At 52.8% G+C, this 18812-nt stretch overlaps 7 protein-coding genes across 7 annotated transcripts; 1 reads left to right on the top strand and 6 right to left on the bottom strand.

The window, feature by feature from the left end:
• Nucleotides 1–352: 352 nt before the first annotated feature.
• Nucleotides 353–1460, bottom strand: A1O1_07049 (uncharacterized protein; the record flags this gene model as incomplete). The annotated part of the gene is made up of 2 exons (XM_007727922.1): nucleotides 353–836; nucleotides 913–1460. The coding sequence occupies 2 exons, from the start codon at nucleotides 1458–1460 to the stop codon at nucleotides 353–355; spliced, it is 1032 nt and encodes a 343-aa protein (XP_007726112.1).
• A 625-nt stretch (nucleotides 1461–2085) lies between these two features.
• A1O1_07048 (uncharacterized protein) lies at nucleotides 2086–3189 on the bottom strand (the record flags this gene model as incomplete). Its single annotated transcript, XM_007727921.1, has 1 exon — nucleotides 2086–3189. The coding sequence occupies one exon, from the start codon at nucleotides 3187–3189 to the stop codon at nucleotides 2086–2088; it is 1104 nt and encodes a 367-aa protein (XP_007726111.1).
• A 467-nt stretch (nucleotides 3190–3656) lies between these two features.
• On the bottom strand, nucleotides 3657–5181 carry A1O1_07047 (uncharacterized protein; the record flags this gene model as incomplete). The annotated part of the gene is made up of 2 exons (XM_007727920.1): nucleotides 3657–3832; nucleotides 3894–5181. 2 exons carry the CDS (start codon nucleotides 5179–5181, stop codon nucleotides 3657–3659), a joined length of 1464 nt encoding a protein of 487 aa, XP_007726110.1.
• A 2063-nt stretch (nucleotides 5182–7244) lies between these two features.
• Nucleotides 7245–10034, top strand: A1O1_07046 (uncharacterized protein; the record flags this gene model as incomplete). The annotated part of the gene is made up of 1 exon (XM_007727919.1): nucleotides 7245–10034. One exon carries the CDS (start codon nucleotides 7245–7247, stop codon nucleotides 10032–10034), a length of 2790 nt encoding a protein of 929 aa, XP_007726109.1.
• Nucleotides 10035–11197: 1163 nt separating this feature from the next.
• On the bottom strand, nucleotides 11198–13583 carry A1O1_07045 (uncharacterized protein; the record flags this gene model as incomplete). The annotated part of the gene is made up of 3 exons (XM_007727918.1): nucleotides 11198–12419; nucleotides 12481–12691; nucleotides 13268–13583. The coding sequence occupies 3 exons, from the start codon at nucleotides 13581–13583 to the stop codon at nucleotides 11198–11200; spliced, it is 1749 nt and encodes a 582-aa protein (XP_007726108.1).
• A 510-nt stretch (nucleotides 13584–14093) lies between these two features.
• On the bottom strand, nucleotides 14094–15725 carry A1O1_07044 (uncharacterized protein; the record flags this gene model as incomplete). The annotated part of the gene is made up of 5 exons (XM_007727917.1): nucleotides 14094–14240; nucleotides 14293–14720; nucleotides 14767–15159; nucleotides 15211–15556; nucleotides 15609–15725. The coding sequence occupies 5 exons, from the start codon at nucleotides 15723–15725 to the stop codon at nucleotides 14094–14096; spliced, it is 1431 nt and encodes a 476-aa protein (XP_007726107.1).
• Nucleotides 15726–16213: 488 nt separating this feature from the next.
• A1O1_07043 (uncharacterized protein) lies at nucleotides 16214–17845 on the bottom strand (the record flags this gene model as incomplete). Its single annotated transcript, XM_007727916.1, has 1 exon — nucleotides 16214–17845. The coding sequence occupies one exon, from the start codon at nucleotides 17843–17845 to the stop codon at nucleotides 16214–16216; it is 1632 nt and encodes a 543-aa protein (XP_007726106.1).
• Nucleotides 17846–18812: the final 967 nt, after the last annotated feature.

Genomic DNA, 18812 nt, shown 5'->3' with positions numbered 1-18812 from the left:
GGATGTGTTTGCCCATGATGGTCTTGCATGCCGTCAGATATGAGTGACCACCAACTCGTATACGATGGTTCTGCTGAGAGGTCGGGCCCAACAAGGCACAACAAGGACATTTTGAAGTTACTATCACGAGCAATTTCATTATTGTATCATATCATGAGTGGAAAGGCAGCCACGAGAACAGGCATAGCAGAGAAGCCATCGGCCAAATTATACATTTCCCTCGGTATATTATCACATTCGGGATGATCACCTATCTCTTACAACAGATATGCGGCGCAATCATGCATTGCGGAACGCAAGCCCTGAACAGAGCACCCATTTCTGGCAATTTTTAGGGTCCTTTGGCGCGGTTTTATCTCTTGTTCTGTTGCCTCATGGCCAGGATCTGAACCATCCGAATGAAGATGTTCAAGAAGTCCAACTCCAGACTGATACTCTCATTCACAACGTCCTTCCTGACCAAGCCTCGCTCGCTCATGCGGGCGTGGTGCAGGATCTTTTGGACATCGTAGAGCGTGAAGCCGCCAAACACGGCCAGACCGCCGTACAGCCAGATGTTCTCGGTCCAAGCTAGCGTTCGAACGGCGGTGGCGGGAAGGACGAGTGGCGCGAACCCGGAGATGGCGACGATGGCGACACCAGCGAGCAGAGGGCCACCAAGATACAAGTATTTCTCCTGCTTGGCGGTGGCACCCACGAACGCAATGCTGCCCATCATGCCGACCGTGTACAAGCCAGCTCGAGCCAGAATGGCGGGCGACATGAACATCAGAGGCGTCAGGATGGCGGCTTGGGTGACGTTGAAGGCGGTCCAGAGAGCATATTTCTGAATGTAGCTGCGAGTCAAATGTTAAAATCTATCTGCAGTCTGGGACGAGGGCCTATAGGTCTCTAGGGGTGTGGAGAACTTACTTGTCGGGATTCGTGTAGAACGTGCCGTACATGGTGCCGATGCTCGCCACGAGCGACGCGCCAACGACTAGCCACGGGTTCGTCGCCATCAGTCGGTAGGTCCAGCCGTTGGCATGCAGTGTCCGGGCCGCAAGTGCAATGATGCCCACGCCCAGGCCGGTGTGCAGGAATGTCTGGTTCAAATACTCCCGTTCAAAAAGGGGCATGCCGCCATCTTCGCGCGTCTCTCGGTTGAATATCAGGTTGGTGGCGACGATCGTTCCGCCCAGCAACGCAGCGCCGTAGAGAAGTCGTTGAGTCAAGTTCCCGCTTGCGGTCGGGTTGGCCGGTTGGTAGGATGGGGTTTGATAGCCTCGTTTGAAGGCGTCCCGGAGCGCCGTGGACTTCAGAAGAGACTGAACGTTAGAGGCGGTGGGCCGAGAGCTGAAGAAGGCGTTTGATGATTTTGAACCGGAGGAGTGAAATGTTCGGAGTAGAGTGGAAGGTTTGCTGAATTGTTTGAAGGCGGTCGAGGAGACCGCGAAGGGCCTCCTGAGAGTGAACGACATGATGATGATGATTTCGCCTATTCGAGATGCCGCGACGAGGAGAGTGTCGTGTTGGATGAGTTGGTGGTTGAGAAGAGTCAAAGAGAGAAGCCGGCGCAGGCAGTTATACAGCTTCGTCGTTCATTGCCATCGCCATGTGGACACTCTTCGAGAATGACGTCGAATCTGGCTTAGTCCGGAATGTGTCTGATTGGCCGAATGGGTAAGCCTAGAGCTGATCATGTGATGACCATAAATCCGTAAATTCCGACTTGAGTACACAGCCTTGAGAGGTAAAGAGATGTCCATTATGGCAGATACCTAAAGTTTGTCGTGCTTGCTCACCGCGCTTCACCTGAGCGATGTGTCTGATCGTTCTCTCTACTATTCTCGCACGGTAACAACAACAGCGGCAGATGAGTGACTCAGCAATTAGTCTTTGCTTCCTTCACAGGCTTCGAGCCTCTCAATAGAGGCAGAGGTCGCCGATGAGGTCACGGCTGGGAGGCAATACTTCCAATTGTTGCCAAATTTAGGATCTACCGGTTGCAGAACGATGACTGTTTTGACTTCAATCCTGATGCACGGCTCGTTTCCGTTCGCTCTGCATTGTACCTCGACACAGGCAAGACTTAATGCTGATGATTCAACTGACAGATTTCCACCCTTTGAGAAATGACAACATGTTGGCTCCCAGATGCTCAATCACATAACCCCCCTCAAGAAGAATCAAGGCTGGCACATCCTTTAACTTGTGCCTGATAGCTGCTGCTATGGTGGCATAATCCTCCGTATGGATCTGAAAAGAACCCAACGGATCCGAATGGTAGGTGTCGAAACCAAGACTCACTATCAGAAAGCCCGCTTGGTAAGCTACCAGATGCTGCAATGCAAACTCCAGTTTCTCCATATACTCATCCACAGAGCTGCCAACTTTGAGCGGGTAGTTGATGTTCATCCCAGTACCATCACCAACGCCTCGTTCATCTTCAGCACCAGTGTAGTAGGGAAACTCGTCTTCACCGTGGATACTCACGTATAAAACTCTCGGGTCGGCGTAAAAGATCTCCTGGGTGCCATTGCCGTGATGGAAATCAATGTCAAGAATTCCGACCGGTGCGTCGGGATGAGCAGCGCGCCACGTGCTCACCGCAAGCGCGGCGTTGTTGATGTAGCAATACCCTCCCGCTCGGCGGCCGTCACAATGATGACCTGGAGGTCGACAGAGCGCCAACACCGTGTCAACATCAGAGCCGGAGCCCTCCAGGGAGAATCCTGATAGCATGTCTGCCCCTTCACATGCGAGATTGGCAGACCCAACAATAGCCTGGTAGCTTTCTGACATGATGTCGGAACTCATGTCGAAGGCGTAATACCCGGCGCGGGCGAAAGGATCTTTGGGCGGTCGCATAGGTTTGCCGGTAGATGTGGGCAGCCAGAAACACTCAGGCAGAACATGGCCGTCTTTGTCAATCAGCCCTGCCGAAACCCAATCATCGTGAACTTCTCGGAGATGCTGTAGGTAGCCGTAGTTGTGAGTTTCTGAGATGAGGTTCAATACTCGTTCTATCCGTTCTTTTCCACGGACAGAATCATCCTGTACCGTGCGAATGTCATATTCCGAGATACGCAAAGCCTTGAGAATGGCTTCCAGTCGTTCAGGAGACTCCAGGGCGGGAATGAGCTTGGACCCCAGCAGTTCGATGGTCTTGTGAAGGAGTGTGTCAGGGTCGAACAGGATCGCCAGCATCTTGAAGGATATCTGCTGTTTCGACCGTTGCTGTGAGCATTGCAAGGTTACTGACAGAGGAGATCTATCCCGACCGCTGTGGTGATGATGATTGCCCGTTGCAAAGGAGCTTCTGAGTCGTTGCGCTGACTAGGAAGATCGCGGTGAAGGTTGCGAAGCTGCACCGCCGCTATCGATAACGATAACGATAAGGATAACGAGGGCTTAAAAGACAACATTCGCCTCTAGTTTCGGGAACTGCGCCTACTGCCGGGATATGATATCCAGGTCGCACGCACCTCATCATACTAGTATCAGTGGTAGAGCTGAATGGTAGCTACCACTCCCCTCTGTTGATCCTTTCACTTCAGTAGTTGCTTGAGTATAAATCGCCGTAGAGGGAGGTCTGTGGGGCCAGTGGTGGTGCGTGAGATTGAGCACCAGAAGGGGTTTCTGATTCGATTCGGCTCCCTACACGGGGTGACATGTCAGAAAGACATGACAGGAGGCACTGCCTCATACTCACCGTCCTTAATCATGCTTTCCAGCATTGCATTCTTCTGTCGTAGTTTGCTACAGGTATCCCGCATGCTCTGGAATGCCCGCTGTTGCGATTTGGCGAAATTCTCCAATACCACCGCCAACCTAGCCTTGAATATTTGTTCTAGAAGAGCAGGAGTTAGGCAGAGGTCATGACCGGCAAGAGAGACAGAAGCAGAAGTTACCGGGTTGTTCGAGGCTTGCAGTCAATTTGTGTGCCACTTGTCCAGCATATTGCTGGTCGCCAAGACACCATAGAGCTGCGGTATGCACAGCCCTGGTGTAGTCCTCCACGAGCGGCATCACATCGTTGTGTAAAGGACCGTTCTCCGCTAGCGATAGGTCTGGATCTGGTCCCGGCATATCAGGCATATCAGGAAAAGGCGTGGTTTGAGTTGGTGATAGCATCGTTGAAGAGTCCATGTCTACCAGGTCAAATGTCAGGAGAGGAGGATTGGTCAGATTCGAAGAGGACGATGCATTGGGTACTTGCTGGAGGACTGCCGTCCCATACATCTGCTGGGTGGGTAGTAAAATATTGGATAGGGCGTCAGGGTTGATCCCCATGTTGCTCCTTGACATAGCAAACGGGTCGAAACCTGCCGAGGTGGACATTGTTTGCTCGGCGATCGGAAAATCAAATGGTGGTTCACTGCCGTCGAGCGGATATTGCAGGGTTTCGTCGTGAAGATCGCCATCCACCAATCCGTGTGTCGACAGCAGGCTGTCGGAAAAGGCTTGATATGGGTCTTGTTGGTTCGCCAAGTCGAACTGGTCCGAAAGCTCAGGGAGCGGTGCTTCGGGCCATGCCTCATCATTGTCCACCGTTAGCAGAATATCGGGTTCCCTCGCTTCACCGGAACCAGGAGATTTCTCCTCGCGAAGGTAATGCAGTTGAATTGGCTCCTCCTGGTCGCCGGTGGCCGGCGTAGCAGCAATGTTGAAAGCGCCATTACTGGGTGGGTGTAGCAACGCCGGATTCGACAGCTTGAGATTATAGGTCTGATCTATCACTGCGTTGGACGGTCCGGGCTGAAGTTCATCCTTGAGCTGTGGATGGGGCCGGCTTGTGAAGGACTGCGACCTGGATCTTGAGCGGGAACGAGTAACCTCCCGCTTAGCAAACCGTCGCAAGTTGCGGTCCTCATGGGGATGGAGGTTGCCACGCTCGTCCGTCCGCGAGCGAGGCCTCCGACCCGGTCGACTGATGTCGAAGATTGATTTGCCCGTCTGCGCGATCTGTTGCATCCTTTCATCCCGACTCGAGTACTTGGTGAAACCCCATTGCTTGATCTTGCGCTCCCACTGTCGTGGAGTGGCGTCGAAATCGAAGTGGTCTTTCATATACTGCGCGGCTTCTACCCTTGTCATGTTGTCGTCCAGGTAGCATTTGCGGAAATTCTCCTTCTGTGCCTCCCAATCTTTATCCTCATGGTTGGTGTCGAAGGCTTGCGACTCGTCCTCGGACGCCATAACTACCAACTGAAGTTCGATCGTAAGCTCGACGAGAATTCCGACCTATGTCACAGCCTAGCCTTGCGTCGTGCACCAAATGAGTATTCTTGTCAGCGTGAAAAAGGAACGGCGTGTACCTTTGAGAGAGAAACACGGCTGACAATGGTACAAGGAGAAGAATTCTATGCCTTGTTACACCATCAGCGATAGATAGGATTGTACTTATGCACCCCAATCAGGGCGCTAATCACACTGATGGCGGGCTCACTGCAATATGGCAATGGACATCATGCGAACTACGTAGGTGGTAAATCGTCCCCTTGCACTTTGGCCCCAATCATCGATGACCACGGGGGGCTTGCGGCTGAAGAGGTCACGAAGCTTGCTCTGGCCGGCGCGATCCAGGCCCCGGGCGACGGACCACCGGGCTAGCAAGAAGAGGGTCACTGCTAGTAGTCGTAATCTCGTATGTTTGTACTAGTCGCTGCATGGTGGACGAAGGAGGTTGGAGGTTGGATGCCTGACGGGACTTGGTGTGCAGTGTTCAGTGTCTACAATGCGAAAGCGTGATGCGCACTATGCTTGACCATACTAAGCTACGCCAACGGGTACGGTGAAGCATTACTTGTCTTCTGTCAGCTCTATATCATCCTATCAGTCCCAATTCCCAATTCTCACGTCCCAAATCCCTCTCTCACCTTGTCTGTTTCCATACTTCTCATCTTGAACTAAAGTGCATGCGCAGTGCAATAGCAAGGATGTCCTTCGACAATGTCGATGTACAGCTACTACTAAGTGGGCCTTGATTACTCTCACTACTGACGTCGGATGCGCGACGTCGTGCCTGTCTCACTCTCGATTGTGAGGCTCTGCAGCCCAAATCCCACTGCTGGTACACCGCACTTGGGCAACATGAACTGCGAAATCTCCAAAGAAGTTGAGTCATTTATGTGTGGTGAATTCGTCTTGCGCCTCTATTCGTCATGGGGACCATGTTCGTCTCCTCTGATATATGGTTCTACATGATCCTCGCCACCCCCAAACAGCGTTGTCCATTTCAGACTGATCCCCGGACAATACATCAGCTTTTACTACTATCAAGGTTACGATTGAGTTGCGCAATACAGACCATGAATCCTCTTAGGGTTCTTCAATCGTCCTCCAAAAGCATTTGCCACTATGTCGCTTCGGCCATCCTGTCATTTGTCGGTGCCGTCTTCACTCTTTGCGGCACCTTCTTTGCTTCCAATCTAAGCCGTGAGTCTTAGCGGCTGCTGGCTGCCTCATGGCATGGGTCATGCTAATAGACCAACAGTCTTCGCACCTCGTGATGTGGAGCCTACTCTACCGATCTACAACAACGAGAGCCCTCCCAGTTCGGTGCCTTCGGCGTCGAGTGCATATGCAATACCATCAGGCCGATCGACGCCTATGTTCTCCCCACGCAGCTCACCTCCCCTCGTGATGGCTTCAAATGACCCGCGCGACTTCCAAGGGATGGGTGGAATATTTCAGGAGCACGGATAATGAGGTTGACATGATTGAAGATATTGATATGCTACAAGCGCTTGCGGAGTGCCCGAATCCTTCCCTCGGGTATCTGGGCCTCTCATGGCGTTGGATAGGGTGCTGGTTTGGAGTCTACGGGGGACTTCGTTGTATCTCTCGTCTCCAAATGATCCATGGCAGCATTGATTCTGGAGGTTATTACAAGCTTGTCATAGTCATCCTCATGAACAAATCCCACCAAAGGGTCGTTGTAGGGTATCAACCAGTCACGTGATCGCGCGCCTGTAAACAGGGACTCACCGCGTTCGGCCAAGCGCTTCGGAGTCTCCAATTCAACTGCCCAGAACTCTGAACGTTTTGTGTTGTGGTGAAGCCTGGAGGCCGCCGGATTGGGACAACTTTTCAATATTCCCCCAACTCGCAAATCCAATGCATTCCGCCACCGCACCTTCGTCCTGCAACAAGTTTCCCTTGACACCACTAATGTCCTCGTCGCTTTGTTGGTAGACGCTTTGGCTTTCGCTGTGGCACTTGCGGCCTCGCCCCGGCGGGCAATCACTGCTGCGTCCGCCATGTCAGCAATCGTGCTCCTGTCTTCCTCTCCACCCCGAGCATTTGCCCCCTCGCCGACACCGGTCACATCTTCGTCACCTCTACCTTCACCGAGCGCTCTATTGAAAAATGGTATTTCGGGATCACAGCGGTTCAAGCCCGTGTCTAAAGTCAGAGATGGGTTCTCCAGTGGTTTCAGCAACGCTCGAGCACTGTTGACGACAAAAATCGGCGCGGAGAATATACCGCTGCGCTCTCCAGGCAAAGAGAGGTTCAAACCGGCAAGCCCAGCACCTCCACGAAGCTCCAAAGGGATGGGTAGTCAAGGATCAAAATTCATTACGGAAAAGGTGGGCTCGCATACGGACGATGAGTTGGTGTCTTCCAGACCGGTGGGATCGCAAACACAAGCCTGTGGGCCAAATCCTCAACCTTTGCAGTCCGAGTCTATAGATGATGCGCCGCGCAAGGATCCCTCAAACCGCGAAAGACGTCGTACCAGAGAGTATAGTCCTCTCTGCCTGGAACAAGCCCTCCCCAGACGATTAGACTGGACTCCAGTCAAACCAAGCACGAAGGTTTCGGCGATTATACCGGAGCCTGAGGTGCCCAGTTTGGGTTTCTCGAAAGATCTTATCGACAATTTTACATATGCTGAACCGACGCACCGCGCAGTACACGAGGTAGCAACAAGCTTTGGCAGAGACGGCGAGCCGACAAAACGAAGGCGTATAGATATTGTCGTGACGGGAACCTCCAATGCAGAACCATCACTCCGGCCGGCGGATACTCTGCACGCCAAAGAAACAGCAAAGAAAGGGAGCAAGAGAAGAAACAAGTCGCCGGCCAAAAAGATGCTCACAATCACCGGTCTAGCTACTTCACGCTATGGCAGGGAGGATGAGAGAACTGGCGTCAAGGTTGCTCCTATGCTGGAATATCTGACTGCAACGCAGCTTGGCGCCGGCGAGCTGGACTCTGCTGCCGCGAATACGGCTTCGAAGAAGGGTTTAAGGCCAAAGACTGGCGGCAAGAAGGCTCGCGGAGGCAAGAAACCCTCGGCCCAAAGTCGTCTGTTGTCTCCCACATCTGCCATGCAGGCAATTGAAAGCCAAGAGACCCTGTTCGGGTCGGCAAGTCAGCTGGCTCGGGAAGAATCGCCCACATTATTGCGGGATACATTGGAAGCTCTCAAGAGATCGGAGTGTTTCTGGTCCTCGGATCCAATTTCTCCACAGCGGACACAGCCTGTTTCTATTGAGTCAACTTCGCCATACAAGTGCCGTGGGACAGACCGCTTTGTAAAGAAGAAAAACTTGTGGATGGCCGCTGGAAGGGACGAAGATAATGCGCTTCTGCATGTTGATACGGTTGATCTGATTGATTCTCCAGCAGTACGGCAAGCGCTTCCGGGAAAGGATGTTCTTCTGCAGCCAGCGGAGCCGGGTGTCCGAACAAGGAGTAGCGAGCAATCCGGACGCACCGACCACGATACGGATACTCCTCTAGTCAACAAGGCCGGGCCGTTCATCGATATTGACGATATTGTGACTCCTGGACCTCAAGTGCGTATGAGAGCCCCAGCAACTATACAAGCAAGGTCCTACCACACCACACGGACTTTGGAAGTTCCCTCGGGTCACACCAACAGTGCTCAGACTACCTCACCAGAGCCTCGGCCGCGACAAGTGGCTGCACGAGCTACAAATAAACCCGTCCCGACCAAGCCTTGCTATGCTGGCTTCCAGACTCATGAATTACAGAAGCAGATCTCTGCGTTCGGTTTCAAGCCCGTCAAGAAGCGTGAAAAGATGATTGAGCTTCTCGAGCGTTGCTGGGAAGACAAACACGGAGTCTCACCTGGAGATGGTGAAAAAGGAGAGGAGGCTCCCGAGGCCATGACACACGGCGACTTCCTCAGCAAAGTCCACGACGTTTCTGCGAGGCCGGTTCCCAAGGTCAAGAAGCCGCGAGCAAAGCGAAAATCGACAGACACGGAGCCCAAACCTGCGAAGGAGCCCAAGCAGAGGAAGAAGGCCGAGCCGAAAGCCACAAGCAAAGCTGCATCCGCCAGAGTCACCAAGACACCACGCAAGCGGACGACAAAGAAAGCGTTATCGGAGGAGGTCGTCATGGATGTGGACGACATTGACGCTGAAACCGAAACTACTACCACCGATCCACAAGGACAAGAGAGCTTAACGAAGCCTGCAGCAGTCAAGCCCAAAACGCCCAAATCAAAGCTCACTACAGTTGCAGCGACACGAGCCAAAAGGCCCGCAACACCTCCCCCGACTCTGCCCTTGATCAACTTCTCATCCTCTCCGGCCCCTGGAAATGGTCCTAGAGAGCCAGTTGCCGACGAACCAACAGGCGTAGAAGAGACATCGGACCGGGCTAGACTGAACCGCACAATGACAGCGCACAACTTGACACCTGACCACACGCCCGCCCTGCCAGAGATCCAGTCTCAGATCCACGCGGCCATACATTTCCGCCCAGACGCCAGGGCCAAAGACGCTGCTAACTCGACTGAACGCAACCGCGACCACACCGTCTCTCCAACCTGGCGTGAGAGAATCCTCATGTACGATCCGATCGTCCTCGAAGATCTGACGGTGTGGTTGAATACCGAGGGGTTCCGTGCCATCGGCGAAGACCGCGAAGTGGGAGCCCTCGAGGTGCGCGAGTGGTGCGAGACCAACGGCGTCTGTTGTCTCTGGAAGGGCGGGTGGCGAGGGAACGGCCATTCGCGTGCAAGTGGGACTGCGAGTGGCAGTGGACGCAAAGGCGGCAGCGGGGAAGGATGATTTATGTATCATAATACTCCTTGAGACCGATCTCTTCTCTTCAAAGACGTAGACAGCGGAATGGAATGAAGCGAAGCGAAGCGAAACGAAACGAAACGAGAAGCAATAGCGGGAGGCTTTTTGTTTTGGATGCCATGCACAGAAAGAGATACCCGGTTTTCTATTGGGAAGCCCCTTTCCAGTCTGAGGAATCACGGTAGGGAGACAGGTATTGATTTCCTCGAGCTCGTGATACCCAGGAATTCTTCCTACTAGACATATCATCATTATCATCACGTTGGGGGCAGGAAACATATTTCCCCCTTGTATGTATCAAGTCGGGGCTGGCGGCCAGGCTGGTCTGACTCTACCCGCTGCGTGGTCACGATTTCAGGGGTAATGAATGAAATATCCAGATTCCTGAGCTTACGCAGACAGGGTGGTCAGGTTCTGCTCTTCTGCGCTGTTTCTTTCCGCCATATGCTCTCTCCTCTCTTACCGTCTTTAGACTCCATACCGACACTGCGAACTCTCACTAGGTAGAAGGGACGGTGAAGGAGGGAAATGTTAGGGCGGTGGAGGGAGGCCTGTAGGGGGACACGTCAAATCTCAGACACGGAACACCCTGATATCAATATCATCCACGTAGATGCAGGTATGTATAAGCAAGCAAGCAGGATGATGAGCATAAAATGTCAAGTGACACATCCAGGCAGTGCAATGAATCAGCAGTTCCCGTTCGGTTTTCCAAAATTCAGTATTATCAACGTAGTAGCTGTAGTAATGTCCAAGTAATCATATCAACGAATTCCAACTCCTTCTTTTCTTTTCCATCCTTCTTCTTCTCAGGATATGTGCAGGTGGCTGGCTGGCTCTGTGTATTCTGTCATGCTCCCATGATGTGAGCACTAACAGGGACCACAAGGTTCACTGTACGCATCCCTGCCGCGCGCTCTCTCCCATGTCTGTTTCACGAACTTTTCTTCTCCTCAAATATGTAGGTATGTTTCCACCTTTAATGCGGAGGACACTGGTCCTCGCACCTTCCACTGATATCGCGCCGTCACCACAGGCGTATCAGTGTCAACGTCGACACTGTTGAAGTATCGATATGACTTGCCTCTAGATGGGCAGCCTTTCCGCCTGCAGAGTTGTGGGCTGGAGGACGGGGTTTGATTTGCAGGTTAGAAGAACTTCCCCTTCACCTTGACCACGCTTCTCTCCACGCCGTCGTTGTCCTCATAGACCTCTCTTTCGGCATCACCCACGGCGGGTGTGTCCTCGCCAGTGTAGAAAGTGGCGGTCGGGGCAGCGGGCTTATCAAAGGCGTCGAAGCGAGTGCCCTTGTATTTCGCAATGCTCCATTGAACGCCGATCCGGAATGCGAAGGCCCCAAGAGCCCACAACATCCCTCCCACAGGAGCAGCGACGAACGCCCCGAAAGCCGACCAATTGTTCTCATAGAGGCCTTGCTCGAGCAGGATCAGGTCTCCAGCAGCTTTGGCGTCGCCGTGGTAATATACCAGACCGAAGAGCCAGACAGTCAGAATGCCGCCGAGCCCGCCGACCACAACTTCGAACCCGCGCCAGGCATAGAAGCGATCGGACAAGCCAATAAGGAGACAAGGGACACTGGAGGCAGAGACCAAGTCAGATATCAGATAGATCTGCAGTACCGATGGAGATTTCAGCGCAACCACGACAGTAGGGAAGATGATGACGACAACAGCGGCGCGGATGTACCAGAAGTTCAACTTGTTGCGAAAGATGTCGTTGGATCCCGTCGACACCATAGCGGACTGCAGAGAATCAAACGCCGCCGTGGACAGGCAAACTGTCATGACGATGACAATCCCGACGACCCACGCCGGCAATTCCCCCATAAGCAGGAAGAAGGCGATCGATGATTGCTGCGGTGGGTCGCCCAAAAGGCCGGCCCAGCCTGCTAGGAGACCGGTAACACCGACGAGAGTCAGGATGATGGTGACTGCGACTGTTGCAATGCTCGTGCCAATCCACAAGTCTTTGTCTGTCTTCGCGGCGAAAGTGCGCATCCAGAACCCAGAGATGAAGAAGTCATTGGACAAGACCGCCACCGGCAGGATGTATATCAGCTGCCAGCCCAAAAGACTTGCATCGAGATAGCCACTGCGGTCGATCAAGTCGCGACTGATGTCAGTCTTGACGCCGACCGTGATGCAGGCAATGATGATGAGCGCGACCACCATAACTCCCTGAATGTTGTCGGTGATGAAGGAAACCTTGAATCCACCGAGCGAAGTGTAAATGGTGGTAACCGCGCATTCGACGATCACAGCGGGAAGACCGTTCAGGCCAGTCAAAGCATTGATGATCTGTTGGAGTGCTGAAAGCTCAGCGACCATGTAGAGAAAGAGGGTGATCAAGCTGTTGCAATGTCAGATGGACACGACCGAATCGAATGCGTTGCATCTGCCACAAAACGTACGTCAAAGCTGAGAGGTATAGAGCAGTAATTGTGCCGTAACGTTGTCGGGTCCATTCAGTCAGCACGAATCCCTCTGGGCATTTCTTTCTGAGGATGGGCCCAAGGTAGCCAAACACCAAGATAGGAAGACCTGAAGCGAGACTGTAGACAACCAAGCCCTGGACGCCGGCAACCGTGGAGATCTGCGGATAGGTCTGGAGGATACCGGACCCTAAAGCTGTTAAACACCAAGAAAGGGTGCTGTCAGTAAATACAATCAGGGGTGAAGGGATAGGGGGTCACGGGGGCTTCAGGTAGAAGCGGCAGCACGTTTCTCACGCAAGCATTAACTTGATCGAGTTCTGACGGTACAATCTCAGCTTTGTGTCGTAGCACTGGAACTCGTTCATCTCTGACCGGCCGACGATGGGCTTTGGTCAGGTGGATGAAAGCGAGGAGTGTCACACAAGCGCCCGTAGTGCTGCACATTAGCCTCGCGCCTCCAGTCCCAAAATTCCATATTGCAATTATGCCTGCGTTTTCAGCAATGAAGACAGCCATAGATGCATAGGATCTTCCAAGCCCAGAAGCACGAGGCCAATGGCGTTGATTGCAATCGTACGAACCTCAGATAGCCTTGTTTATAATGCCATCAGGCATTTATTGCGTCTCGGTCGACGAGGGTCTGTTCGTAAACCTCGCCTTCGATCTGTACTTGAACGTTGATTCTTTCTTTTTATGTCGACGTCTCGATCGTCGAGCCCATTGCTGCCGCTTCAGGCTAATGCCGCCCTTTGAGCGCACTCACCCGAGGCGATAAAGTTCAGGGCCAGAGGTATGCCTGGGAAAGGTGTCAGTATGGCCGGTGACTGCGGGTTCAGAGAGGGCCGGAAGTGCGCCGTAGCGGTGTCGGTTTTCTGACCCTTCTGTGTTCGCAGACTTGCGAGGTATTCTCCTTTGGACTGATGGCGAAGAGTCCATGCAATGGCGAGGCCGAAGACACTGGACATGACTTTGTTAGCATCACCAAGGTTCCAAATGGTTTTCAAGCGGGCGGCGCACAGGAAAGCGGCATAAGTGGTGTAGATGAGGGCGTTTGACGCCTGTTCAGATGGCTGGCCCATAATGACGGTGTCGTTTCAAGGACCTTTCGAGGACTTGGAAAGACAATTGCTCGCTACGTCTAGCGGATGAGATACAAAGGTGCGCAGGAGGAGGCAAGCTTTCTTCTGGCAGAAGTTGAAAAAGTAGAAGGAAAAAAGATGCGGGGGGTGTCACATGATGAGGCTTGAACTTGGTGGCATGGTGGGGGTTGCGATGAGTCGAATAACTCTGTACTACTAGACCGTGAAGGGCAATATTAGGCTCTCAAGCTCGCTTACATACGGCTGTGGAAGGTCGTCGACTCTGTGTGGGTAAGGAGTCCTAACGAGTCCTCACAGACTGCAGTCTGTTAGAGCCAGTCATTGGTTGGTCGCATCAACCTTCCACCCGGCTCGACCTCTTCGAGCAGACAAAAGAATAGCTATCAAATGTTTCCTGAAATAGTCTCTAGTCGTCTCGAGTGCAGGGTCTCAGACGCCATCATCAGCAGAGAATCAGGCGATTGCCAGTGTTGAATGAACGATTGACATTCAATCGGAGCGAACCCCGGTTGCCTTCTGGCAAGGATCTTCCGCAAAATCGATGCGGCAACCCTCCCAATCGTAGTCGCGAATGAGCTCGGCCTTGAATTTGACTGCGTCCGAGATATTGGTGAAGCGGAACAGAATGGTGCGGACCTGTGACAGATTAGTCGGTGTCTCTCGAAACTTCAATATCAATTTGTCTCACCCCAGTGCGAAGACTGTCAGTCACAGCCTCAACTTGACGAGTCTTGTTCTTTCCTTGGGCAAGCTTGTTCAAGGCGATGATTCCCCAATCATCATCTGCTCCTGTCGCTTTCACAACCCGAGAAGCTCCACAGTCGAGATATCCTCGCATCATGCCACTCATCACATCGACATCTCTGCGCTTGGCGACAAAGACAGTGCATCTCTTGCCCTTGTAGCGAACCCCAATACCGTTAGGATACTTGGCACAGTACTCGTCACAAGCGTCGGCGGCAGTGAACGTGACGAAAGCAATAGCCTTGCCATTGGCAACCTTTGCCGGAGTGATCTTCATGTCTTCGATTGCACCACCATGGATCAGCGACTGTACGGAAGTGTAGTCGGCGGTACCCGGCAGGCCGGCGAGGATGACGGTGCGGACACGGGATTCTGAGAGGTTAGTCGAGATGTCGGTCAACATGCTCAGGAGTCTTACCGGGTCGATCACGCTTGGCTGGTAAGCCCCAGGTTGTGAAATGGGTGAGGTTCTCACGATCTCCTTCATCCTCCCTCGTGGCCTTCTCAGGTGCGCCTTGTTCGTTGGGAGAGCCGACGCTTTCGGTCACGCGATTCACCGCTTCTTGCGAGCCGAGCTTCAAAGAAGAGTTACAGACACTAGGAATCGGTTCCTCGACAGTGGCAGTCTGCATGACTCGATCTGGCGATGCCAGAGCCTCACACTCACTAGAATTCTCCTTGACAGAAGGGACGGACGGGGCAACGTTGGCAAAGTTGCTCTGGCCAAGGGACCCGGTGCTCAAAGCTTCATAGTCGTCTGGGTGATTACCGACACCAGATTCCTCGTGAGATCCGCATTCAGAGGTGGTCACTGACAGAGGAGTCAGTCAAAGGTGACGCGTGCAAATAGAATGCCTCTTACCTGAGACAGCTTGCCCGGCAGGGTCCAGAGCAAACATAGCGTCTCTTGACCTACGATGTTCCTCCACCACCCTATCCATGTACCCGACAGCCAGCTGTAGCATGCTGAATTCTTCCTCATGCTGCGATCCCGCAAGCTGGGCTTGTTTCTGCAACAACTTCTCTTGAGTCGGTGTCAGACGGGGGACAGGCGGCTTCGTGGATGGGGCAACGTTGGTACTCTTTGGAGCGAGCACATTGAGGATTGAAGGTGAATCAGGAGCTACAGTCTCGGCACCAGCGTGAGCAGCTTTCTGAGGGCTCAAAACGTCAGTTTTCTGCTGAGCGTCTGCTGTTGAAGCAGGATCCTTGCAAAAGTCAGTATTCGATGTGCTCTCGAGGTGCTTCCCTCGAACTTACTCTCGGGTCAGCGGCAGGCGCCTTGTCAGCTGCAGTCTTCTCCGCAATTGAGGCATTCTGGTTGCGGATGTAACGGAGGAAAGCCTCTATGTTGTCAGGCCGGTCGCACGAAGCCATTATAGCTGGCTGAGCTGTCTGTGGTTTCGAATGAAAGCGTAATGTTCTCTGAATTTTCAGATGAGTGATGGGCAACACGATGTTGGTGAGAGGAAGAGAGAGCTGAGAAGTTCAGGCAGCGTCCGCAAATAGTGTAAACGTGGGCAAATTGCTCGGCATCCGCGCCATGCAGTGCCCGGCATTCTGCGTTTACAACATTTTGCTGGGATTGTCAAATGACGGGAGCATAGCACTCGTGAAGGGCACTCATTAAAGAAGCCGACAGCTCTGGCAGCAGAGAAAGGGGTGGTGGGCGGAAACAGCTGCTGCAAAAGATACTCACAGCCTGTGACAGTGGGACCCTGTCTTTGATGTTCATTTCACTCTTTCATGGCACCCACTGCACAGATACCTACTAAGTAGTAGGTAGGCATCTGCCCAGTACCTGCAAATCATTGTTATACATTTTTGTTGACCCAAATTGACTCACTCCAGACACCATGCTATGTTCACGAAGAAGGAATTTTGATCCCTTCCCAGTTTCTTTCACCTTCAGTAATGTTCTCCTTCATGACTGTAAAACCCTGGCGTCCACAAAACCCAGTGTGGGTGGCAATCCTGGCCACCTGTTGAAAAGAACCTCCCTGCTCAGACGTCATATCTGGGACCCAAACTGTGTCTATGACTTCGTGCCACGGCTCCTCATCTCTGCGTGGATTATAACTGGGTGCGTTGGTGACGATGTCAAGCAAGAAATGAATTGGGGTGTACAGGCGCTCAAAGCGTCGAGTAAAACCGAGCCAGGATAGGGTTTTGGTATCGTAAGCAACCCGGACGAAAGGGTTCATGTAGATACCCGAGTTTCCAGGCTCGGGGCTTTGGATATCCGCTTGGATGAGGCAGCATTCTGAAGCATCCCAGTAGATTTCTTTCTCCGCGCGGAATCGATAAGGTGCGGAAAGGTTGCTTGGGCTCTGATTGCCCGCCGTCACCAAGTCGTCTGATCCGACGTTCCTCTTTTGGAAGAATCGGGCGTCGAAGGCGACCATGCCACCCCAGCAGCTCTTGACTCGCACAGCGTCTTTGCCGTCGAGGACATCTTGGTGGGTCTGTTCGTCACCATTCGCCGAGAACCAAGGGAAGAACGGCAAGCCCATGCTATATCCCTCGATATCTCGGGTTGCAAAAGTATCGTAAAACTTGAAGGGATTGATGAAATCTACCGCACAGGCGGCTCGGTAGTCGGTCCTGCCATCTGCCACGATGTGCGTAGAGAACAACAGCTGGGCGGCGTCGATGGGGTGAAAGACCACATCGTTCAGGTAGAGAAGTTTGTCATAGGTCGTGGTGGAGTTCTCCAGGGGCTTGAGGGCGCGGTTGCGCACCTCTGCCAGGTATTCAATCCGCTTGACACGCTGTGAGCCATCGGGGGCCGTTATATGAGTGACTTGCCCAATATCAAGATGGTCTTCAAAGACTAGAGCATGGTCACAAGGTACCCGCCGTTGCAGGTCATCCAGAGCCTTCTTCGCCTCTGGGCCCGAGTCATTCACATAGATGGACAAAAAAGCATTCTCCGGCCCCAGAAGCTCTATCAGGTCTAGCACATTGTCTGCCCAATCTCCACCGCAGAGCTTCCCATCCTTGTCGTAAATGCTTGCTGCAATGAACACTTTCTGATTGTGCACGTTGGCGCGTCCTGCGTCACGAGAAGCCAGTGCCTTGTGTCGGAGGTCCACGTAGTATGGCGGCAGGTGGGTGTAGCCTGGGAAGAAGACACCTCCAACGATGACGGTGACAAGGATGGTTGTGAAAAAGGTGTAGGCGAACAGAGCGAACTTGCGCAGGAATGACCGCGGGGGACGAATAATGTGGCAGAGCGCGAACCGCCTGGACCTGGGCCTTGGCCTATGATATCGCCTGCGCAGCCAAGCGGGGGTGACAGATACGACGCGGGAAATGATTGTCCCCTTGGCACTGGCTGGTATGGTCTGTCCCGATAGGAGACGAGACTGGGAATCGCCATGGTCTTGGTCTTGTTCAGGCTCGTAGTAAGGAAGAGAAGATTCGCGGTAGTCGGATGCGTTTGTGCTCGTTTTCGATAGCTCGTACTCATCGAAGCCTATGCAGTGAGAGTTCATCGTTTGCGGGGAGTGGAGATGACGGGTGCATGTGGCAGTGGTCTTGACAGGGGAACTCGAGCCGCCATAAGAGAGGTCTCTGAGGACTGAAGCGAAGAATAACGACACGAGTTCTGAAGAAATAGCAACATGGGATATTGAGAGGCTGTAGGAGGGTTGGAGGGAGGTGGGTGTGAATATAAACAAACAGGTCCTGGGTAGGGACAAGTTTCACGGGATTCCAGTGCTGGCTGAAGTTTCCTGGAGCCTGGAGGCCTCCTAAGCCCTCCGCCCTGGGGCTGGTGTCTATTACAATCCAAGATGCAGGCTAATAGGTCAACTGCAAACAGCGAGCATTCCTTTCACACGGTAGGTATCCTCAAGTACGGATTCTCCATATTACCATAGTACCTACGTAGGAAAGTACCAGACACGTTCTGAGACCCGCTCTTTGGAAAATGAAGCCCGCATGATTCGTGGACAACACGTCCACGGGCACTAGGTACCCTTGATCTTCATACCGGCGTGTCGCCTGAACTCGCAACTTGTGTACACATTGGGCTGACAATCTAAATTCGAGTCTCACCCCATCGAAGAAATGTTTCACGGCCTAAATCTGTGATATACTTGCGAACGCGCAGACCTTGAAAGGGGCGAGCAGAACGATAAGCGATAAGCGATCAGGAGCGAGGACGAAAAAGAGTGTCGATCAAAACCCAACAAATTGGTTCACTGGGTTTCAGATGCGTCCCTAGTAGTAATAAGAAACTTCGCAGGCGCTGCCCCAGGGATCGAAGTAATATCTTTGTGCTCTCACGATGACCAGACACCCAAGCCAGTATATGCTTAGAAGTTTTGAAGAAAATTACTACAGAGCTTGCCATAATGATAAACGTTCACTAGGACCTACCTACGGTGGACGCGTACCTAGTATCATCTGCGTGTTACGGCACAGCCACAATCTTTTCCCCATGAGTCCCTGCCGTTA

This window comes from Capronia coronata (assembly GCF_000585585.1).
Source record: "Capronia coronata CBS 617.96 chromosome Unknown acBCG-supercont1.6, whole genome shotgun sequence".
In the NCBI taxonomy this organism is placed as follows: domain Eukaryota; kingdom Fungi; phylum Ascomycota; class Eurotiomycetes; order Chaetothyriales; family Herpotrichiellaceae; genus Capronia; species Capronia coronata.
Note: the sequence above shows the minus strand (reverse complement) of the source record. Positions and strands in the feature narration are given on the sequence as shown.